Source organism: Bos taurus, chromosome 24, assembly GCF_002263795.3.
Source record: "Bos taurus isolate L1 Dominette 01449 registration number 42190680 breed Hereford chromosome 24, ARS-UCD2.0, whole genome shotgun sequence".
NCBI classification, from domain to species: Eukaryota; Metazoa; Chordata; class Mammalia; order Artiodactyla; family Bovidae; genus Bos; species Bos taurus.
In genome coordinates, this window is record NC_037351.1 from 30,500,387 (window position 1) to 30,526,366 (window position 25,980).

General features: G+C 36.9%; 1 protein-coding gene across 1 annotated transcript in view; it reads right to left on the bottom strand.

Annotated features, from left to right (window-relative positions):
- Positions 1 to 1,218: 1,218 nt before the first annotated feature.
- The window catches only part of TAF4B (TATA-box binding protein associated factor 4b), a 105,667-nt gene continuing 80,905 nt past the window's right edge, over positions 1,219 to 25,980 (bottom strand). The window contains exons 14-15 of the mRNA NM_001205844.1: positions 24,547 to 24,657; positions 1,219 to 1,538 (exon numbers count right to left, since the gene is read on the bottom strand). Of these exons, the coding sequence (NP_001192773.1) occupies positions 1,371 to 1,538; positions 24,547 to 24,657 (279 nt within the window). The 3' untranslated portion in view covers positions 1,219 to 1,370. The remainder of the gene's footprint in view (positions 1,539 to 24,546; positions 24,658 to 25,980) is intronic.

Below are 25,980 nucleotides of genomic sequence, written 5' to 3' on the forward strand. Positions count from 1 at the left end.
TAACAGTCCCAGAGGGAAGAACAGGATGAAGAATAACATACTTGAGGTGTTTTTTTTTTTCCCCTGAACTCTTTTTCTAAGAAGCACAGCTTCCTCCCCCACCCCCTTTTTTTAAAAAACCTTCTTTGGAGGATTTACTGACTCTTTCTGTATGTGATTCTAACTACAGTTATTATTTTTTCACCAGCTACATGCCAAAAAAGTCGAATTAAAAAAAAAATAGAGGGTTTGCTTTGAAAAATGTCAGCCTCCTCTTTAGAGGAGTATACATGTAACATGCTTCTCATAATATATGCAGAGCCAAGATCTCCAAGAGTAAGATGCTGACATTACTTTTTGTGTACAGAACCCAAAATGGAATCCATTGTTAAAAATTTCTAATCACTGATTAGGATTTTTTTTAATTCAACAAGATGCTTAAAACTTAGGCTAAAAGAGTTTATAAAACTATCCTTCTTGAGATTTGAAGCAATACACAAAACAAAGAATAACTTTCTTTTGAAATACTGTAATTTGAAAATGTTTGACACATTTTCCTTTTTGGTTGGGCTGTGATTTTTGTTTTTTCCCTGTTAACAAAACATGTATGGGCTGCTTTGGAGTTCCAATTTGATCTGCCTCCTCTTAGGTGTATAAAGCATCAGTTTGGAGGCAGTACCCCATCATTCCTTCGTAAACTATCTTTTCCAATTTTCAATGAGGTATACCAGCAGCTTCAATGTATAGCATCCTTCCCTGACAAGGATGTCCCCTTGGTATCAGAGCAGCACGTAGCACGTAGTGACATGAACCAGGGAACCTCGGGCACAAACTATCACCATTTATCAATGTTTTGACATCAATGGGTCTCAGCTGACCAAAGTCACCACTGGGCCTTTCCCTGTGGCTTGTCACCTTCAACCACAGAAGGTGACTGTCATAGTTAGCTTAGCAACTTCTGATTCCAGCCCAGAAAACCTAACGCTTTGAGTCAGGTTCCGTGTAGGATGAAATACATACAGTTTTCTGGTAAGTAAAGACTCCTCTTGTCCCCCTGCATCTCAGTGCAGGATGTAACAGGGAGAGACACCTTACCTGTTAACAAGTGAAGCAGGCAGTAACAAACAAAGCCTTGCTGTAATTAAACACGTACGAAGGCAGAGGCCTACTACGGTGTAAACCGTATGTCACAACCACTTTTCAGGAGACAAAGCTGAATCCTAGTCATTAAGAACCTCATGGGATATATAAGCACGACTTAGTAAAAGTTTATAACTGTAAACAATGGTCTCCCCTACTGGTGATTATTTTCTAGAAACTGAAATGTGCAACAACGCTCTCGACATCTTCTTTGGCAGTAAGTAGCAAGGGTCTGGATGACGGGGCTGTGGTCACTTCAGGAGGGCCAGGTATAGAGCTCGGGAATACTTCATATCCCTCTCCTGCTCCATACAGAAGATCAGGTCCCTGAGGCAGATTCTCGTGATTCTTGGACGAACCAGCTGCTTGCTGGCTGTCAGACTGGACGTCCCAGAAGCAAACAGGTTGTCTTTTAAACCCTAAACAAAATAAAGGGAGAAGCAAGTATAAAGTAAGCCATCTTTCAAAGAGAAATCTGTCAGCTCAGCAAGAGGCTGCTCTCCTCTGGCTCCTGAGTTCGGTGCTGGAGGTCACATCACGATGGAGCTCAACCAGGTCCTCCAGCACTGCAGGCTGTCAGGGGAGCCGCAGCCGGCACACCTGCTTCATGCCCTCACTCTCTCTCTTACCTGGACCACAGCCAGAGCCTCTTAACTGACTTCTCCACTGCACTCCATTCTTTGCCCACACAGCAGGGCTGACCGTTCATTCAAGGTCTTAGAAAAACTTTTGGGAGTGCTGGATGTGGTCATAACTCCACTGTGGCGATGATGTCACTGGCTTGTATTTGCGGAAGAAACTTTCAGATTACACATTTCAAATGTGTGCCATCTTTTGTATGTCAATTATAAAAGTAAAAGTCTCACATGACTCAGATCCCACCACTCCATGGTTTACAAACCTTCAAGGTCCCTCTCTGTCCGGAGTAGCTATCTGAGCACGTGGTATATATACTCTGAGAGCTACACTTCTGCACAGGATTCTCATCTTTCCAACAATGCTGTGGCTAGTTACCTGGGTGCTGTCCCCACTAAGTAAATGAGGAACCTGACCTTGGATAGGTTGACACAACTGTTTAAGGTCAGACAGCAACACTGAGCAAAGACTCAATTCTTAACTTGGTCTAAAGTGAATGCTCTTGGTCTGTTCTGTGTTGTGCTGCTGCTTAGTCACTTAGTTGTGTCCAATTCTGCGACCTCACGGACTCGAGTCTCCCAGGCTCTTCTGTCCATGGGACTTCCCAGGCAAGAATATTGGAGTGGGTTGCCAACTCCTTCTCCAGGGGATCTTCCCAGACCAGTGATTGAACCTGCATCTCCTGCCTTGGCAGGTAGATTCACTGTGTCACCTGGGATACCATATCAGGTACAAACTCATTACCTGCTTCCCTTTAGCCTTACTTCTCACTGCCAAGATCAGCAAAAGGCCATTCCAGACCAATCTACCTATCCTTTAAGACTCACTTCAAATGGGTCTACTTGCCTTCTCCTTTCCTGCAAGAATTCTCTCTGTGGCAACTGCTTTACACTGTAATTTGTACATGCCATACACACTAGATTGTAAGCTTTCTGAGGACAGGAACTATTATTTCTATGTCATCTAGGGCTTAGCCAAGTACACAGGACAACATAGATCATCAGCAATACTTTCTCAATTGAATGTACTGATTTAAAATAGAACAATCTCCAGTGTGAGTTCTAAATGTCATTCAAAATAGAATGAAATCCAGTATTTCTGTATTAAGATATTAAATTCTCTTATCAGTATGTCTATACATCACTATTTAAAAAAAGACTGAAGAAATAAAAATATAGAATACTCAGAATAATTTGGCAGAAATGAAATCTTTTATTCTCTCATTCTTTTATTTATTTTTACTATACTTTGTTTCAAAACCATCTCAACTGGAATAGCAACTCTCCTTTCCCTCCTCAGAAGACTTTCTTCTAAAGGAAAGCTATATACCTAACATGGGAAGTGAATCTGATGGTTCCATTACTAAATTTTTATAACCATCAAATTTTAATTATTACCTCTTTCTGTTTTTGTTTTTTCTTCTTTTATTTTGATGGAAGGTAAAGAAATTCCCTTGAAGGTCTCTAAAACATTATGGTCAAAGCAAGTCAACTTAATTCCATACATGTTCACAGAATGACTGACAACATTTTATTTCACAAATAAACTTTCCTTCAAAGATACTATTCCCTTTCAAAGGCATATGATATCACAATCACATTTCTATGCTCATTAAGTTAAACTTATTCAGAAGCATTCATGAAACAAGTTTTGGAAAGTCCTGATTTTAAAAAAAGAACAAGATTACTCTTGGCTACACAATTGCTTGGTTACTTCTCCTGGAGACCCTCTATGGTGTAGAGCCTGTCTCTCATCACCTTTGCAGGTGTCTTGGTACAAATCTGTACAAATACGAGTGCCAGCCTCTGTAGCTCTGACTAAGCATGACAGTCAAGCACCAGCACATCACTCTTCCCTGCTTTTAGAGCACTGCTACTTAGAGGCCGTGTAACAAACATGAAATCTTAACTCTTGTAAATTATCACCGTCAAAATATTCAGGTAAGATTTTTACAGAATGGGACCACCAACTCAGCTTTGAAACGCTGGATAAAAGTTCACATTAGGACGAAAGTTAATGAAACACATGACTGAGTGGCAATTTTGTTGTATATAGGAGTTATCTGTTTAGAACTACAGCACATTTAACTAGGAGCATTTTTCATAGCCAAAGATTAGACATGCTGAAGCTGAATCTGTATGTTTACAAATGTTTCCTACCAAGAATTCACCAAAAATCACCCATGCAGTGTTTGACATGAAATTTAAATGGTTAGATGGATACACTAAGTCTTGGCAATTTCATTTCTATGTAAATATCCAGAAATATATCATGTCTTTTGATAAAAAGACATGTATGAGAATGTGTGCAGTACCATTCATAATGGCCCTAAACTAGAAACAATCCAAATGCCCATGAAGAACAGAATAAACTCTGGACTATGCACACAAATGGAATACTACATAGCAGGAATAAACAGATTAACATGGACAAGTCACAAAAATGTTCAATGAAAGGGTCTAGGTGCAAAGGAATACACACGGTTTGATTCCATTTCTAGATTTAAAAACAGGCAAAGCTGTAGAAGTCAGGACAACGATTCTCTTTAAGGGAGAAGAATGGTAACCAGAAAAAGGGGACAGGAAAGGTTTGCTGGGATTCTGGTGATGTTCTCTTCCTTGACCCGAGGACTGTCTGCATGGGTATGTTCATGCTGTGAAAATTCAGTAAGCTAACCTATGATCTGTGTACTTTTCTGCACTGATGGTATACTTCAATAAAAGAATTTAAATTGCTACCCAAAGTCTTGTGTATGCAATAAATAAAAAGGGAAGTGAAGAGGAAAAAGAGGACAGAAAATAAGGCAAAATTATTAAATAGAAAAGAAAAATGAAGGAAAACTAATCATCTGGGTAAGGAACAAAGGGGTCGCAGTTCATGTTGGTCACGTGAGCAGCCTGAAGGATCCCCGGGAAAGAGCCACATTGCAGCTGCCAGCACAGGGTTGAAAAGGAGGTCATTCCAACAGGATGCCGCAGAAGGCCTGAGGCAATGTTATAAATGAAACAAACCCCAAGGGACATGCAGTAACCCAACAGAAATGTCTTTTATAATTCACAGCTCTATGAAGGTGACAGCATTCTCTTCTCCCAAACCAGTGGCTGGCTTGGAACTTGAAACCAGTCTTTCTTGAACTTAGATACAAATATATAACAACTTTATTCTTAGGCTGATGATGTGGGAAAATCCACAGTCTGACTTGTCAGCTTCCCACTGACCTGGCCAAGAACAGTCAACTACCTCTTAATTATCCACGGTAAGGAGGGTGGAACCCAGAGTTGTAAAAACTCAAAATCTGCCCTCACCATCAGTTTTCATTTTCTTCTTTCTCACCAAGTCTTTTTGCCCAAAGTTGTCTAGGACTGATTTCTGGTTATGCTATTCAGTCAATGCCAAAGAACACAAATGTAGTTAGGAGACGAGAAGTTGTAAGAAGGAAAAAAAAAAAAACCTCTTGGGACAATGTACTATTTGTTTCTGAAATAGAAGGTTTTCCCAATCGACTTTCTACATGAAGATACTCCTTAATTTGTATTCTTCATTTAGATGAAAAGAGGAGAAAAGAGAAGATGAAATTCAATGAAGATGAAAGAAATAATTCACTTACTAAGTGTACAACAGATGTTTTCAGAAGCATAACCAAACCTAAATGTAAGCATTCTCTAAAACTTCCAGGTCAATTAAGTTAGCCTGCATTTAGTTCAGTTCAGTCGCTCAGTCATGTCCGACTCTTTGTGACCCCATGAATCGCAGCACACCAGGCCTCCCTGTCCATCACCAACTCCCGGAGTTCATTCAAACTCATGTGCATCGAGCGGTGATGCCATCCAGCCATCTCATCCTCTGTCGTCCCCTTCTCCTCCTGTCTCCAGTCCCTCCCAGCATCAGGGTCTTTTCCAGTGAGTCAACTCTTTGCATGAGGTGGCCAAAGTATTGGAGTCTCAGCCTCAGCATCAGTCCTTCCAATGAATATTCTTCATTAAGTTGTTCAATTATATCAGTAAACAAAGTTTCATATTTTTAGAGGAACTTTTTTGATCTAATAAGGAACACTTGAACACTGTCAGTTATCAATAAGTAATTAAAAATAACCAATTATGCATATTTCTCAATACAGCAGGTAGGTGCTGTGAGGTAAAACTTTTAAAAGTGTCTCTACCTATGTTTTCTTAAATGATGTTACTGCTATACTAGCGAATTCTAGCCCATGTACTAATTCAAGTCATCTGGGGGACTTCCTGGGTGGTCCAGTGGTTAAGAATCCATCTGCCAAGGCAGGGAACATGGTTTTGATCCTGGTCTAGGAAGATTCTACGTGCTGTGGAGCAACTAAGCCTACATGCCACAACTACTGAGCCTGTGCACCCCTACGGTCCGTGCTCTGCAACAAGAGAAGCCACTGCAATGAGAAGCCCGGACCCTGCCTATATGCAGCAATGAAGACTCAGCAGAGTCAAAAATAAATTAATAAATAAATGAAAAAATTAAAATACAGAGGAGGATTGAATGGTGGTGCATATAGGTTGTCTCCTCCACAGTAACCTCAGAAAAATTACTTAACTTCTCTGTGCTTTAGTTTCCTAATCTGCAAAACAGGAATAGTAACTGAGATTATAAGACTGGCCTAAGGATTAAATAGCAACAATGCCTGGCATACAGTATATTCTCTATAAATGTCATTTGTCAGTTTGGAGGCACTGTTTGTAAATTGGAAACAGTGTAACCCTAGTTCCAAGATCTTTCTTGCACCCCCTAGTTAAATCCAATTACACGTTCCTGCCTAAGTCCTATTCTTGTAAGTCCTGGTTAAAGAAATATCGATAATTTGTCCTGCCACCCCATCCGTGTCCCTCTTTGTGAAAATTTTAAATTTAAGTTGAGCTTTGAATGCTTAAAGCTACAAAGGAAACTAATGGGTATTACAGACATACAGCAAGTGGATGAAGGATGTGCCCTGGGACAGGAAGGTTTTCATGGGCTCCTCACATCAAATAGTGGAGGAGTGGCAGTGCTGCCTTACAGAACCAACCAGGTGTATCAGCGCTATCTCCACAAGCCAATGTCCATTCCTTCCATTCTAGTCTCTGAATCGTAAGACCAAGAAAAACACAAACATGTCCTTGAATCTTAACAGTTAACCAGGAACAAAAGCTGGACATTTGTACCAGAAGGCAAAGAGCCATTATATTTCTCAGACTCTCTTGATCTTATTCTAACCCCATGTCACCATGGCAGCTCTTAAGGGATGACTCTAGTCTTAAACTTTAAGGAAAAATAAGAACCAGACGTAGGGAACAGCGAGTGGAAAGCAGATCTGGCTCCAGAACAAAAACGAAACACCTTCTAAGTCTTGGAAGCAAGGATAGATAAAAGTGTCCTGGATGTCTAGCTTTCGTGTAACAAGAACACTGAAAGTCTATACTAGAAGGCCTGAGCTTCCAGGCCTGAAGGGCAACACGGAGCAGAAGTTACGGATACTGAGCCGCGTTGTTGCCTGCCCTCTGCTGGTCAACAAGCAAAACTCTTGAAGTAATAGATCCTTCACCTCTATTACATTTATTTCAGAACACAGACAACCCTGCATGTTAATTTCCACCCTAGAATTTTGTCATCTCTAAGTTTCTGTGTTTCAGCAGTCTTTTACAGAAGTAATATGTCTAAATGGACTGATGTGACACGTAATCCTGGGTTCTGAATTCTAATTCTGGACTTCCACTGTGGCTCAGCTTGGTAAAGCTGAATTCTAATTCTAGCTGTGCAATTATGAGAGCTATAAAGACAATACTGGTTGCCCTGTGCTAATAACCACTCTCATCTTTACCTCCAAAAGAACACCGTCTTAAATTCTAGACCTCATTGTTCAACTTCCTAATAAAGAATGCGGCAAATCATTTTTGTTGTTGTTTAGTCACTCAGTTGTGTCAGACTCTTTTGCGAGTAGCCCGCCAGGCTCCTCTGTCCATGGGCTTTCCCAGGCAAGAATACTGGAGTATGTTGCCATTTCCTTCTCGAGGGGATCTTCCCAACCCAGGGATCAAACCTATGTTTCCTGCATTGGCAGGTGGATTCTTTACCAGAGGCTGGGGAAGACAGCTGTAAGTCATTACTTCTCCTGTTTTCCTCTTCTCTTTCTCACTTAAAGGAGTGGTAAAACCATTCACCTCCAATGCCTAAGCCAGAAAACTGGGTGTCACCCTCAAGCCTACCTTCTATATCCAAATTATCACTTCTTATTAGTTCTACCTCATTAATAGTTTCCAAATAATCCACATCTTTCTACATTTTCACTTCCATGCCTGAGATTACTTCATCAGCCTTCTAAGAAATCTTCCTATTTTCAGTATTAACAGTGTTCACACTGCAATGAGAATGATCTTTCTCAAATAAGTAATCCGGTAATACCATTTTCCTATTTAAAGCACTCCAGTGGCTAAAAATCTTCTCCAGGACCAAGTCCAAGTATCTAACCAAGACACAGTCAACCATGAGCATGACAAAGCTTCTCTCCACATTTTCATCTCTCATTTCCTTTTTACTACTCAAACTATTGATCATGCCATAGCATGTGTTCTCCAGTTTGTTTGAGAGAGTTACTTCTCTCCTCTTGGGATTCCTTCTCCAATCTCTGTCCAACCCTTGTATCACAGCACTTGACTAAGTTCTTCAAGACTCAACTCAGGTAACATGTTTTTCCAGTGTTACAAACACACTTAGCCCTGGCTGAGATGAGGGGCATCTCCCGGGGACTTCAGTGCTCTCTACTTTACCATCACATGTGTTCAATGCAACACAACTACCTAATAACTTGCCCACTCACTGGAAAGGAAGGATTTTGGACTTGTGAATATTTTATATATATGGCACTTAGCTGCTATCCAATCAACATGTACACTTCTGCACAAAGATGACTCAATAATATCAGTTATGTGAATGACCAGAACAGTGAAAATGAGCCATACTATGGGCTTTTAAATCAAGATCCTGCTGCTATTCTTACCTTTAAGCCAAATAAATCTGGGAGAACACCTGAAAGGTAAAGTCTTTTGATGACTTGTTCTTCTACATTATTCATCCCCACAAAGCTGCCACCAGACGGTATTTACTCAAAAGGCTATTTTCTGTCACTTTCTCCAAAGAGTCAGCAAGTCTTCAACCCACCAAGTAATACAACACACAAGAACAGCAAGCAACCAAATAAATGTCAATTCTGAAAAGTGGTAACTTACTGCAAGCTGAAAAGCCTGTATCAGTAGGATTTTCCTCTTCATACTCTGGTTATTTTCTTTAACATTTAATTAAGACACTTATAAAGTCCTCCAAAAACTCAAGTAAACTATGTCCAGAAACAAGTTTTATCTATTATTCTATGAGAATTTCTTTAAAGGATTGCCAGTAAAAGATTTTTCTTTCAGAGCCAGCTTTAATTTTATCCTTTCAGGATTGTAAATGTTTAAAAAAAAAAAAAAAAAAGCTACAGTATCTGTAAGGATTGCTGTGCCTCACAAGCAAAGATAGGTTTACCAGTATATTCAAATGTATTACTAGTAGCTTTGTTTAATTGAAACTCTGGTAATTCTAGAGTTGACTAATTGCATACAGACTGACAGAAAATGATACTAGAAAGAAATGAATTTACAGGGAAAATGAAAGAGCACTAGAAATGATAAATGTTAAAAAGCTGTTTTTATTTTCATAAATTCTTTAAGCGATATATGACCAAGTAATAACAATGTACTATGGAGGTTAAAACATACAGAAGTAAAACAGGTGAAGACAAATAACACAAAGGAGGGGAGGGATTTATATAATGGAATTCTACAGTTAAAAGGTTTTTACATGGTATGTGAAGTGGCATTCATTCAAGATTGAGTGTAAGCAGTTAACAATATTTACTGTACCTTTAGACAAATCTGTATAGCAACCATTAAAAAAAAACAAAAGAGGTATAGTTAAAAAGTTAAAAGAGGATATAGAATGGTATACTAAAACAATACTTGATTAACTCAAAAGATGAAAAGAATGGAGAAACAATAACAGCAACAAAAACAAGGACAAACAAATTAGCAATATGGTAGACTCAAATCAGCAGTAGCCACAGGACTGGAAAAGGTCAGTTTTCATTCCAATCCCAAAGAAAGGCAATGCCAAAGAATGCTCAAACTACAGCACAATTGCACTCATCTCACCCACTAGTAAAGTAATGCTCAAAATTCTCCAAGCCAGGCTTAAGCAATATGTGAACCGTGAACTTCCTGATGTACAAGCTGGTTTTAGAAAAGGCAGAGGAACCAGAGATCAAATTGCCAACATCTGCTGGCTCATCAAAAAAGCAAGAGAGTTCCAGAAAAACATCTATTTCTGCTTTATTGACTATGCCAAAGCCTTTGACTGTGTGGATCACAATAAACTGTGGAAAATTCTGAAAGAGATAGGAATACCAGACCACCTGATCTGCCTCTTGAGAAATCTGTATGCAGGTCAGGAAGCAACAGTTAGAACTGGACATGGAATAACAGACCGGTTCCAAATAGGAAAAGGAGTATGTCAAGGCTGTATACTGTCACCCTGCTTATTTAACTTCTATGCAGAGTACATCATGAGAAACGCTGGACTGGAAGAAACACAAGCTGGAATCAAGATTGGCGGGAGAAATATCAATAAGCTCAGATATGCAGATGACACCACCCTTAAGGCAGAAAGTGAAGAGGAACTAAAAAGCCTCTTGATGAAAGTGAAAGTGGAGACTGAAAAAGTGGGCTTAAAGCTCAACATTCAGAAAATGAAGATCATGGCATCCGGTCCCATCACTTCATGGGAAATAGATGGGGAAACAATGGAAACAGTGTCAGACTTTATTTTTTTGGGCTCCAAAATCACTGCAGATGGTGATTGCAGCCATGAAATTAAAAGATGCTTACTCCTTGGAAGGAAAGTTATGACCAACCTAGATAGCATATTCAAAAGCAGAGACATCACTTTGCCAACAAAGGTTCGTCTAGTCAAGGCTATGGCTTTTCCTGTGGTCATGTATGGATGTGAGAGTTGGACTGTAAAGAAGGCTGAGCGCCGAAGAATTGATGCTTTTGAACTGTGGTGTTGGAGAAGACTCTTAAGAGTCCCTTGGACTGCAAGGAGATCCAACCTGTCCATTCTGAAGGAGATCAGCCCTGGGATTTCTTTGGAAGGAATGATGCTAAAGCTGAAACTCCAGTACTTTGGCCACCTCATGCGAAGAGTTGACTCATTGGAAAAGACTCTGATGCTGGGAGGGATTGGGGGCAGGAGGAGAATGGGACGACAGAGGATGAGATGGCTGGATGGCATCACTGACTCGATGGACGTTGAGTCTCAGTGAACTCCAGGAGTTGGTGATGGACAGGGAGGCCTGGCCTGCTGTGATTCATGGGGTTGCAGAGTCGGACATGACTGAGCTACTGAACTGAACTGAACTGAGACTCAAATCCAATCACAGTAATAACTGCATTAAATGTAAATGAACTCAATTGTCCAAATAAATTTTCATACTGGATACAAATTCAAAACTCAATTACGCACTACTTTAGGCGGCACTAATGATAAAGAACCCTGCTGCCAATGCAGGAGACGAAGAGATGCAGGTTTGATCCCTGGGAAGATCCCCTGGAGGAGGGCACAGCAACCCACTCTAGCATTCTTGCCTGGAGAACCCCACGGACAGAGGATATGACTGAAAGGTCTATAGGGAGGCAAAGAGTCCACGACTGAAGTGACTTAGCCCTAGCCAAGAGAAACCAGCTTTAAATAAAGACACAGATAGGTTGGAAGTAAAAGAACGGAGAAATGATAAATCATGAAAATACTAAGCATAAGAAGTGCTGGTGTGATATATGAATTTATCTCAACTAAAAATACAAACAAAAAAATTTTTTTTAATAAAAATACAAACAAGTGGCACAGTCTGATAAGTCAAACAAACAAGTTGTAGTAAACATTTCAGTAACAACTTATATTTACTGTTTTCAAAACTGTCTACAATTCTTAGTAAAAATTGCGTAAATAGAAATTCAAGAACATATTCTAACTAGGTACTGCTGCAATACTTAAGGCAGATACACTGTTTTCCATGAAAACCTGGGTTTTAACTGACAACATTAATTGAAAATCTGAATATTTTATTTAGGAATATTTCACAGAGAAATTTAGGGTTATTTTAACTAAGTAAATACTTGTATTACTGTTTTCTCTTTTCTTTATTCTTGTGTTTTTATGTTTTTTTCTCTCCTTTACTATCTTTTAAAGGGGATTTGGGAAGGATGAAAGATAAACCCATAATGTGCAATTCAACTTATTTCACAGGCAGTCCCTGAAGATAGCTGATAAAGAGTCAGCCTTTGAATCTCTGGAAAATTTTAAAGATCCAACTAAAATTCAGATTTATGTTTAAGTCATTTATGAAAAAGAGGCAGATTTGTTAATGAAAGTGTGAACAAAATTAAATGTGAAAAAATATACCTCAAAACATAAAAAGCTTCTTTATCTAAAATGATACATGCTCTCAATTCTAATGTAGCTACATGATATTTATAGAAACAAACCTGTTAAAATATCTAATTCTGTTTGTCCCCTAGTAGATTTTAAACTGCTGTGTTCCCCGAATCATTTCATGCTTAATATTTCAATTCTAATCTACCTACACCCTCAAATCATGAAAACTAGTAAATATGGTAAACAAAATAACATCTATGTAAGACTGATTGTTCAAATACCCTGAAGAATTCAACTCGGTTGTCTGTTTCAAAATACACCCATTTCTAAGGTATGAAAAAAACTGTCCATAAATTATTTTTAATGCTTAAATAAAATTTCAAAAATCCAAGTATTCTCCTTATAGGCTATCTTAGAGGTTGTTCACACTCCTGCACCATGTTCCATACATAAACAGAACCTCAACCTTTGAAGAGGGCAGAGAGAAGTGGCATAGATACAATAAATGAAAAGTTGCAGAAACTGGAACATTTTGAAATGTCTAATCACATCTGTTACTAACAAATGGATGGGAAAATAGGCATTCACGCAGTGGTGGAAACTGGCATAAACTTCTTGGAAATTAACATGGAAATATTTATTAAAATTTAAGATGTGAATATCCTTTGACCCAGAAGTCCCACTTCTAGAAATCAAGTCGGCAAAATAAATGGGTACATGATGACAGAGAATGCTAACTATTTATAATAAACAAATGAAAATATTTTAAATGTCTATCAGTGGATAACAGAATTGGCACAAAAGTATATAACCAACACAGGAAAATGTCCATATACACTGTTTCACAAGTTGTAAAATAGTACTTTTAGGATGATCCCATTATAGTGGTTAAGAGTACAGACAAACATCAAATTTTTTGATATGTATCTGGGGTTCTCTACTTACTAACTGTGGAACTCTGGAAAAGTCATCTTCCTTATACCTGAATTTTTTCATTTAGAGAAAATAATAGTAGAGGAGTTAACAAAAACTAACAAAGATAATACATTCTAAGTGCTTGATAAAAGTAAACTATAGTTATTAATATGCAATTTGTGTGTGTGTGTGTGTGTGTGTATATATATATATATTTGATCATAGGTATGGAATTGCGAATACCTGATAGATTTTCATCTATGAAAATGGCAAGTTGATAGGGTTTAACCTAATATATGCATGGATATTTCTGGAAAGGGTAACTCAAGAAACATGAGTTGTTTTTAATACTTTTATATCATTTTGACATTTTTCAACATGATCAGAGTTAACACTCCTTCTCCCAAATAAAAAGCTATTTACTCTCGCAGACACAGGAGACCTCTTTCTTACCCCCTCAATCAATAATCCACCTTTTGATTATACTCTTCTGGAAATTGTTTCTTCTTCATTTCATAAGAAACTTGTAGGTACTGGAAAGGATCTTAAGAGATTACATACCTAAGTAAACTTAAACTAGTTTAAACAATGGAAGAAAGTTACCACTGAAATCTGCCTAATATTACATTCTAAAGAGCTTTGGTTTTAATAATTCTATATAACTATCCTTATATAAAGGTGGGAGGGAATTGAGAAGAAAAGTCAAGAAATGAAAACAAAATCATATTTTCTGACAGGTACAAAGAAATCTGTGGGCACTCTGTGTTTGAGACCACAGGCCTAGTGCTTTGAAAGCCCTAGCATGCTCCGTGTTGAAATGATTCTTTTATTTTAAATTTATTTATTTATTTACTTGGCTATGCCAGGTCTTAGTTGTGGCACGTGGGATTTAGTTTCCTGACCAGAGATTGAACCCAAGCCCCCTGCACTAGAAGCTTGGAGTCTTAGCTCCTGGACTACCAGGAAGTCCCTGAAATGATTCTTGGAAAAGTAGTAATTAGGAATTCTCCTAATTCTAGTAATAAAATCCAGAAATTCCCTAACCATCTTCTCCGAAGACAAAGCAATGGAACCCATCTCACTCTGCCTCCTGATGTTTCCTCTTATCTGACAGACACACACGAACCACCATAGTTCCATTTGTTCTTGGACAGAACACTTTCTGGTACCATCATTACCTTTCCAGGATGTTCCACCTTTCCCAGACTTCACTTGTGGCTATGAGCAGGAAGTTGCTGCTAAGTCCTTGTTTTAAAAAACAGGTACATTGTTACCTGGCACTTAACTAGCTAATTTTCACTTCCTTGAAGGGGCATACCAGCAAGGAACAGAAATAATGGGAGGGGGACAGGAAATACTGTTGTTAGGATTAGCATGGAGGGAAAAAAATGGCTACCTATCACACAGATTTCTTCAGAATCTCGGAGATAGTTCTTGGGGTTCACTAAGCTATTCTTTCATTGAATAGGTGCAGGCATCCTAAGACACTGAGGTGTTGTTATTTAGTGTTGCTAAGTCATGTTACTCTTTCCAATCCCGTGGACTGTAGCCTGCCAGGCTCCTCTGTCTATGGGACTGTCCAGGCAAGAATACTGGAGTGGGTTGATATTTCTTTCTCCAGGGGAATCTTCCCAACTCAGGGATCGAACCTGCCTCTCCTACATTGGCAGGTGGATTCTATACCACTGAGCCACAGGGGAAGCTCAAGACACTGAGGATTTAATATTATATCACGAGGAAGGGAAAATGTTTGTGCCACTATGATTCTGGTAAATTTTTTCTCAGGTATATTCAAATTAGTAGAATGCTCAAGTGATTTCAGGCTATCTATGAAGTGATTCGGAGAAGGCGATGGCACCCACTTGGTGCCAGTACTCTTGCCTGGAAAATCCTATGGACGGAGGAGTCTGATGGGCTGCAGTCCATGGGGTTGTGAAGAGTCGGACACGACTAGGCGACTTCACTTTAACTTTTCACTCCAAGAACCCACTCCAGTGTTCTTGCCTGGAGTCTTCTGAAAATTCCCTTCCCTCTCCATACCCTGTTGCCCCTCAAATCAAAGTACTCTAATACTTTAAACATCAAATTGGAGCTAAAGAGAAGGGTAGGTTGCTACAATAGATACTATCATAAGACTCCCAAGTTCTGAACAAAAAAGTTCCAACAATATCTATACCAAACTGTTACGAAACACTATTTGAAGTATAGTATTTTTTCAAAAGTTCAACTCTAAATACACATAAAAATTAATATAACTTTTTCAGAAATCACACTTCTGTAAGCTATGGCATGAAACATTCTTGCCAATGGAATTCAATACCCTATTTCTCTTTCCCTTTTTTTACTTACTGTCATATTCCTAATGCTTAGAACAATTCCTGGCATATAAGCAGGTAAATATGGACTCCAATATTTCTTTTTTTAAAAATTTATTTATTTGTAATTGGAGCATAATTTCTTTATGGTATTGTCAACATACTATTTTAAAATGGTCCTTTCTCACCTTTTTTCCCCTATACGTCTACTCACAAAATACTGCAATGTGATGATTTCTATTATTAATGTTACAGAGAGACCATTAACCAATAAACGGTTAACCATACAGATTTACAGTTCTGCTGTAGAATCATTTTATAGGTTCTGTCCAAATAAAATTTGCTTGGCTAATAATATTTAAAGAATCCTTGGTTTAATAATAGTTACAAGTCTGCTTAAATGAAATGCCTTATTTTGAAGGTATACACACTTAAAAAGTACAATAAAGAAGAAATGAATTTTAGGGATGTACCTTTAATACCTGGGAGAAATAGAAAAACTGTTATTCTCTGACATTCATTTCTGAATTAGAATTCAACTGTGAAAAAAATATATTTGTCTGAAAGCAATTCTGATTCAATAAAATTTATATTTATTACTAAGCAAAGTTTCAAAAAAATCCCTTCTCTTACCCTAAAATCTTCAAAATTTTACAGGGCAGTACTCTAACCAGCTTCTAGACAGAAAGAGTATACACTTATCTATGTGGCAATAATTTCTTTGCTTTGTTTAGCAAACGAACACTCTTTAAAGAAACACATATTAGGCATATAAATACTATAAGCACCATGTAGTCGATCTGACATTTTAACCACTTAATCTTAAAAGAAATACCAGCATTTTCAAGCCAATGTGTTAGAAGGTCAAAACAAAATCTATCTTTATTTTCAACAAAATAAATATTGTTACGATGGCTGGATCATTAATAAGTTAGGTTAACTATTTGAAAGTATTGCTAACAGACAAATCAAGGGAGAAGTCAAAAAGGAAATAAAAATATGCATAAGAACAAATGAAAATGAAAACAACAATCCAAAACTTATGGGATTCAGTAAAAGCGGTGCTAAGGGGAAGGTTCATAGCAATACAAGCTTACATCAAGAAACAAGAGAAAAATCAAATAAATAACCTAACTTTATACTTAAAAGTAACTAAAAAAAGAAGAAATGAAGAACCCCAGGGTTAGTAGAAGGAAAGAAATCATAAAAATTAGAGCAGAAATAAATGAAAAAGAAACAAAGGAGACTAAAGCAAAAATCAACAAAACTGAAAACTGGTTCTTTGAGAAGATAAATAAAATAGACAAACCATTAGCCATACTCATCAAGAGAAAAAGGGAGAAGAATCAAATCAACAAAATTAGAAATGAAAATGGAGAAATCACAACCAACAACACAGAAATACAAAGGGTCATAAGCAACTATATGCCACTAGAATGGACAACTTGGAAGAAATGGATGAACTCTTAGAAAAGTATAACCGTCCAAAACTGAACCAGGAAAAAAAAGAAAATCTTAACAGACCTAACATATACACAGAAATTGAAACTGTAATAAAAAATCTTCCAATAAACAAAAAGCCCAGGACCAGATGGCTTCACAGGTGAATTAGACCAAAAATTAAAAGAGCCAACACCTATCCTACTCAAACTCTTCCAGAAAATTGCAGAGGAAGGTAAACACCCAAACTCATTCTATGAGGCCACCATCACCCTAATACCAAAACCAGACAAAGACACCACAAAAAAAGAAAACTACAGGCCAATATCACTGATGAACATAGATGCAAAAATCCTCAACAAAATTCTAGCGAACAGAATCCAACAACATATTAAAAAGATCATGCATCATGACCAAGTGGGCTTAATCCCAGGGATGCAAGGATTCTTCAAGATTTACAAAGCAATCAATGTGATATATACACCACATTAACAAATTGAAACATAAAAACCATATGAATATCTCAATAGATTCAGAGAAAGCCTTTGACAAAATTCAACACCCATTTATGATAAAAACTCTCCAGAAAGCAGGCACAGAAGGAACATACTTCAACATAATAAAAACCATATATGATAAATCCACAGCAAACATTATCCTCGATGGTGAAAAATTGAAAGCATTTCTCCTAAATTCAGGAACAAGACAAGGGTGCCCACTCTCACCACTATTGTTCAACATAGTTTTGGTAGTTCTGGCCATAGCAATCAGAGAAGAAAAAGAAATAAAAGGAATCCAGATTGGAAAAGAAGTAAAACTCTCATTGTTTGCAGATGACATGATCCTCTACATAGAAAACCCTAAAGACACCACCAGAAAATTACTAGAGCTAATCAATGAATATAGTAAAGTTGCAGGATATAAAATTAATACAAAGAAATGCCTTGCATTCCTATATACTAACAATGAGAAAACAGAAAGCAAAATTAAGGAAACAATCCCATTCACCATTGAGATGAAAAGAATAAAATACTTAGGAATAAATCTACTGAAAGAAACAAAAGACCTGTATATAGAAAACTATGAAATACTGATGAAAGAAATCAAAGATGACACAAATTGATGGAGAAATATACCATGTTCATGGATCAGAAGAATAAATACAGTGAAAAGAGTATACTACCCAAAGCAATCTACAGATTCAATGCAATCCCTATCAAGCTCCCAATGGTATTTTTCAGAGAACTAGAACAAACAATTTCACAATTTGTATGGAAATACAAAAAACCTCGAATAGCCAAAGCAATCTTGAGAAAGAAGAATGGACCTGGAGGAATCAACCTGCCTGACTTCAGACTATACTACAAAGCTATGATCATCAAGACAATATGGTCCTGGCACAAAGACAGAAATAAAGATCAATGGAACAAAACAGAAAGCCCAGAGATAAATCCACACACCTATGGACACCTTATGTTTGACAGAAGAGGCAAGAATATACAATGGAGAAAAGACAATCTCTTTAGCAAGTGGTGCTGGGAAACCACCTGTAAAGTGGTCAACCACCTGTAAAAGAATGAAACTAGAACACTTTCTAACACCATACACAAAAATAAACTCAAAATGGATTAAAGATCTAAACCTAAGACTAGAAACTATAAAACTCCTAGAGGAAGACATAGGCAAAACACACTCCGACATAAATCACAGCAAGATCCTCTATGACCTACCTCCCAGAGAATGGAAATAAAAGCAAAAATAAACAAATGGGACCTAATTAAACCTAAAAGCTTTTTCACAACGAAGGAAACTATAAGCAGGGTGAAAAGACAGGGTTCAGAATGGGAGAAAGTAATAGCAAATGAAGAAACTGACAAATAATTAACCTCAAAAATGTATGAGCATCTTGTTCAACTCAATACCAGAAAAATAAATGACCCGATCAAAAAATGGGCCAAAGAACTAAACAGACGTTTCTCCAAAGAAGACATACAGATGGCTAAAAAACATATGAAAAGATACTCAATATCACTCATTATCAGAGAAATGCAAATCAAAACCACAATGAGGAACCATCTCATACTGGTCAGAACAGCTGCTATCAAAAAGTCTACAAGCAATAAATGCTGGAGAGGGTGTGGAGAAAAGGGAACCCTCTTACACTGTTGGTGGGAATGCAAACTAGTATAGCCAATATGGAGAACAGTGTGGAGATTCCTTAAAAAAACTGGAAATAGAACTGCCATAGGACCCAGCAATCCTACTGCTGGGCATACACACTGAGGAAACCATAATTGAAAGAGAACACGTGTACCCCAACGTTCACTGCAGCACTGTCTACAATAGCTAGGACATGGAAGCAACCTAGATGTCCATCAGCAGATGAATGGATAAGAAAGCTGTGGTACACAATGGAATATTACTCAGCTATTAAAAAGAAAGCATTTGAATCAGTTCTAATGAGGTAGATGAAACTGGAGCCTATTATACAGAGTGAAGTAGTCAGCAAGAAAAACACCAATACAGTACATTGACACCTATATATGGACTTTAGAAAGATGGTAATGATGACCCTATACATGAGACAGCAAAAGAGACACAGATATAAAGAACAGACTTTTGGACTCTGTTTTGAGAAGGCAAGGGTGGGATGATTTGAGAGAATAGCACTGAAACATTTATATTACCATATATGAAATAGATGACCAGTCCAAGTTTGATGCATGAAACAGGGCACTCAAAGCCGGGGCACTGGGACAACCCAGAGGGATGGGATAGGGAGGGAGGTGGGAGCGGGGTTCAGGATGGGGGACACATGTACACCCATGGCTGATTCATGTCAATGTATGGCAAAACCCACCAAAATACTGTAAAGTAATTAGCCTCCAATTAATATAAATAAAAATTTTAAAAAGTACTGCTAATCCAAAAAAGAGATTCTTTCTAATCCAAGGACCTAAAATTAATGGAGGAAGTAAAGTTATTCAGGACTTAACGTTCCAAAGACATCACCTAAGCAATATATATACAAAACACAAACATGCAAACATTCTAAATCTTTAAGTAGGTTCTAAATTACCATATAGGTATCTATACAGTCTATATTAATCTAAGAACTGATTTCATACACTTCAATGCACAGAAGTAAATTAAGGAGAAATTAAATACTCCAAAGTAGCAAATTTTAACAGTCCCCCTCCCTTAGACCTAATAGGCTTATGGAATAAATAGTTGGTTCTAAATGATAATTGGTACTTGTTGCTTTTTGCCAGAGTAACACCCGGAGACGGTGGCTGATGCTATTCAACTCTAGCAAGACTTCTGAGAATATTAAATGTAAATCTACATAGAGGATAGTTTAATATATAAATTGTACAACTAGAAAGATTTTTGAAGGATAAGAGGGAGTTTTGCATAACAAAAAAAAAGTCTAAAGGAAGAAGGTCTAAAACAAATTTCTCCAAATTTACTTTTGTTGATTCATTATCAACAAAAATGATAAGCTATGAATGCTGAATGTTCTAAGTTTAATTCTCTGAAATTTATATTTTTAAAAATTGCCACTACTTTATGCAGCGTTCCAAACTGAAAGCTCTCCCCTTCGGTACTAGAAAAACCTGCATTTGAGCCAAGGATTTACTCCTCAAAGAGCAAGACTCCACCCCACTCCCCTCTGGGATTTTATGCTTATTCCAGCAAATTCAGACCAAACAGGTAGCATTTCAGGTTTCCATCTATAAAGAAAGAGGCAGACACTAAGTAGACCCTCAATTTTTAGGTACAGAGTAATAAAAATATAAATGGTTTCAAATATCAATTTTGTGTTATTTGTGAGAATAAAAAAATCAAATTGTTAAAGGGTTTTTAACAATCCTGATTCATGCAATTTAAGCGACTGGAGGGGCAAATCAATCAGCAGTCTATGTAAACACTGAAAGAGCATATAGGAAGGTTCTCTCCAGTTTCCCATTTTTCAAAGAAAATTGCCTTTAAAGTTAAAACACCATGAATACAAATCAACACAAAAAAGTAGTTTTCAGCTAATTTCAAAATAAGGATTGTACTAAAATGTCACCAACTCATTAAAGAAATGGACATTTTCAATTCAAGTTGGATTACTTAAAGTACTGGCTGTTTATAGTTCAGAAAAAGTCTGACAACGATCTAAGTTAAAAATACAGGAATAAAGGGGAAAATATATGTGCCTAAATTCTCAAAACTGAAGAAGCACCAAGGAAACAAACACTTCAATATATTTATAGCCAAGTTAGAACATATATCTGTTTTGAAATCTAAAAATTAAAAATTTAAATTTAAATTTCTATTAAATAAATAAAAATTAAATAAATTTCCATTTTAATACTGATATAAACTGATTTTTTTTTAATCACCGTTTTGAATATCAATAGTACATTTCATTTCTGCCCCCTGTAACCTATAGACTTTCTCAGATTCAAACATACAATAAATGAAAAGTACTTTACAATCTCTGATTATTAGAAACCAGGAAACCTTTAATGTTTCTGAGATTTGTGACAAACTCAAATGACACATAAAAATGAAGCTTTGAAAAAATTAATCAAAAAGTAGGGCAGGAACTCAGACATTCCTGTATCTTTCTCAAAGGAGTTATGATATTATAAAGAATAACTACGTGGATGAAGAAATTTACAAATAACTGTTCTTGCCAAAAAGAAAAAAGTATGCTAACGAGGCCATATTTATAGGAATGTGCTTAATGATGAAAGAGCATGCCCCACTTTTAATAAAATATTTGCACACCTTTATATACAAATAGACCAATAATAAAGGACAGTGGGTTGTCCTGTGGTAGAGAAGTAGGAACATAAAAATTTCTACTGGACTAGTTTTACCATATTTTTAAAATATACTAAGATTTGGAACCTCAAGGTCACAAAAAGACAAATACTGTATGATTCATTCCACTTACATGAGGAATCTAAGTAATCAAATTACAGAATCAAAGTAGAGTGTTGCTTACCAGGGGCTGGGAAAGGGGAAGATGGGGAGTTATTCAATGGGTATAGAGTTTCAGTTTTGCAAGATGAAAAAGTTCTGCGGGTGTGGGGTGCAGCAATGTGAATATGCTTACCACCACTGATCTGTGCACATAAAAATGGTTGAGATGGTTAAGAAAAAAGATTTGGCAGCAATACATAAATAATCATAAACAGATAAAAATAATCTATAAACAGTAGACTGGTCCCATGCACTTATATGCAGCTACTAGCCACGTGTGCCTATTAAAATTTACATGAACTTTTTAAAGTTAAAATTTCATTTCCTCAATCACAGTAGCCATAGCTCAACTGCTCAACAGTCGTTATGTAGCTGTTGAGGGCAGCTCAGACTCCGTAAGTGTTCATCACAGGAAGTTCTATTAGATAGCACTGGGTCAGACTCAAATATATACGGGAATTTGTATTTGACACAAAACTGTCTGTGATAAAGGTGGCACAACCAATCAGTGGGGAAAGAATTACCGAGGAAACAGAGTTGGGACAGTCTGCTCGTCTGGAGAACGAGGAGGAGAAAGCGAGTAAAGCTAAAAGCAGATCTCACCCATTATTCCGAGCAAACTCTGAATGAATCAGAGACTTATACTTTAAAGCTGAAATGATAAAAGGACTAACTCATAAGTCTAATTATTAAGAAAGGGCTTTCCAAACACAATGGAATTCGAGAAGGACAAAAGAAAATGACTGATTTTTTTTTTAATTTAACAAAATACAAACTTTCATATGAATAAAGCCCAGACAAACTGAAAAAAAAGTGAAGGGGGGTGTGGAGTGTTCCATTTTTTTAAATCTATTAAAAAATATAACATAGGGGGGAGAAAATAAATTGAAAGTGTCAATATACCCATGAAAAAATTGCTCAATTTCACTTGGAATTTAAACACTATTAAAAATTGCACTTCCAGTCATCGGATGGAAAAGATTATCCCCAGGGTTAATGACTGTGTGGAAAAACAGGCATGAATGGATGCAAAACCTGATACAAATCATTTAGTGGGCAATTTAAAAATATTTATCAAAAGTGAAAAGCAACAAATAATTTATGGGTAAAATGATACTGAATCTAGGATTGTGTTGAAAATAACCTGAGGAGTAAAAAACTTACCTGAGAAAGTTGGTGCAGATATAAATAAAACAAAATTTGGCATAAAATGATAGTAGTTGCATGGGGATGGTAAGTATGTAGGGGATTCATTATACTACTCTATCTTTGAATATGTTTTAATTTTTCCAAAGTTGTTCCTATCATGCACTCTTTAACCCAGGAATTTCATTTTTAGGAATTTAGCTTATAGATACACTGAACAAGCACAACAGTGGAAGTACAAGGACACTCTCTGAGGTAACAGAAGCCATCTGGAAGCAACTAAATTTCCATTAAAGAACTGGCTAAATAAATTGTTTATCTAAACAAAGTGATGTAACATACCTTTAAAAAAATGGAGGTAAATTATATGAGAGAGATTATGGAAAAGGGGAAAAGTATCAAGAGCAGAACAACAGATACAATTTGATTGCATTTGGTAAAAACAAAATCAAATGTGAATTTGTGAAGGCACATGAGATACACATCTATATTCATAATAAATTCTATGAGGATATGTGAGAATCTGAACGGTGGTTACATCTGGTTGGGCAGGGGATGGGGGACTAGAAATCTGGGAGGGGGAAACTCATCTTTTTCAAACATTTTTATACTATGAATTTTTTTGCATGTGAACGTATTATATCCATTACATTTTTATTAATAAAAAGAACTAGACTTTTAAAATCTCTCCTCTACAGAGATGACTATCATTTATCAGGAACTGTTAATGTTTTGGGTCAGCTGGGAAGAGCTTGTCCCAGAGCACATTTAAGTTTTATAGAGCAGAACAGAGGAGCCACAGTTTCTTTATTACTGACCCAACTCAGGGCTCTTTCTCACTCTTGTATCTTAGCCCCAATGACCAATCTGAAAATCTAGCATTATAGATTCATTAATCTAGAATAATCGCTCTAAAGATGTAAGATCCTTCCTTGGTGTTAATCAAACAATTAATGATATTTACTGAATATATATTAATATGTACCTGGTCCTGTGGGAGATTCAAAGGAAAAGGATTACAGTCTTGCTCAAGAAGTTCATAATCTCTCATAATAAACCGAAGAGAAAATACTCATGTGAGGAACAGAGAACGGTTAATGCCATGCAAACACATTACATGCAGAGAAAAAGAGAAGTTAGTGTGGGTACGCAGAATAAAGTCATGGTAGAAAAAAGAGGGCAGACTTGATCTTAACAGATGAGCTGGATTTAGACACCCAGCGAGGAGAAAATTATATAAAACTGCCTGGAAGAATGTACAGGAAAAATCTGAGATAGTGAAACTCAGTATGACCAGTGGTGGGGGACGGGAAGAAGTATAAAACAAGTAGTAAGCTGGAGGAAAGTTCAAGGTGATACATATTTTTACGAACAAGCAAAAATTAAGATTTTATAAAATAGGCAAAGGAGAGCTTTAACCAGCATTTGGCAGCAATAGTGTGCAAGGCAGAGTAAATTATCTGCATTCTTTGTTTCCTTTAGGCCTGCTTTTTTGACATGACAAATAAAAGGACAAACTTTGTTTCCATACCTCACTTCCAGACCCGGACTCTAGTGGTCTCTTCTTCCTTGGTCCAATAGCCGCAAGAGCTGTGAGATTAGCATCTCTCTGCTGTATCTGTGCAAGCTCCAACTGTTGTAACTGGAAGACAGAATTAAAAAAAAAAAAAATCGGTGTTTACACACAGCCATGCTCAGAGAGGGGAAAGAAACTGACCACTAAGCCCACTTCTCTGTTCTTTCCCAAATACGTGACAGTGCAAAATAAGTATCAGATCAAAATAAGTATCAGATTTCCCTGACAGCCAAGTGTACATCATATTCTGATTCCTTTCCTCTGATAAACTCTTTAGTCCTGAATCTCTAAACAGAAGAGGCAGAATTTAGGTAAGGAAGAAGTACAGAATAGAACAGAAGAAAGACATCTAGAGCTTAATCTCTCCATAAGTTTAAGCACAGATAAGAAATGCCTAAAGAGTTAAGTTGAACCGTAAACTGTAGTGAAAGCGGCCAAACTACAGTCAAACTTTTCAGATTAAAAGTGAATTACAGTTGACCCGTGAACAATGAATGTGGGGTTAGAGGTGCTATCTATGCAGTAGAAAATTTACATGTAACTTATAGTTGGCGTTCCATATACCTTATAACAAACATATAACTAAATTAAAGAATCTGCCTGCAAGTAGGAGACGGGGTTCTAACTCTGGGTCAGGAAGACCCCCTGGAGAAGGGAATGGCTCCCCACTCCAGTATTCTTGCCTGGAGAATTCTATGGACAGAGGAGTCTGGCAGGATACAGTCTATGGGGACGCAAAGAGTTGGACATGACTGAGCAGCTAATACACAACGCATAATTAAATTTACATATAACTTATAGAGGTTTCTGCATATCTATGTATCCATTAACTCAATGAACTGCAAGTCATGTAGTACTAGGTACTCAGTGAAAAGAATATACACTTAAGTGAATCCACACAGTTCAAACCTGTGTTGTTCAAAGGTCAACTGTACTTAAAAATGGATAGTTTTTATGTATTATAGGAAATAGTTGTATATGATTTACAAAGCACTTCCTTAACATTAATTCATTTAATCCTTACAATCACATTGAAAGGTATATATTGTTATAACAACATGAAAAGTATACCTGTACTTGTTTTTTAAACTAAGGGAGACAGTGAGGCTTTAAAGAGGTTGGGAAAACATCATAAAGGTCACACAAATAATAAGTGATAAAAACGGAACTCAGAGCCATAAAAACCTTTTCAATATATCACACTTTTTATGGATTTACTCTATATTTATCTTCACGTGAAAAATTGAAAGTGAGTGTACTGCTATTACTATGGTTAACCAGAATGATGAAATCTACAAGGTATAATTTTTTGATATTTGGGCACTAAGCTGTACACAGTATCTATCAAAGATGTTCTATTAAGGTAAATAATATAAGTGAGAAATAAAT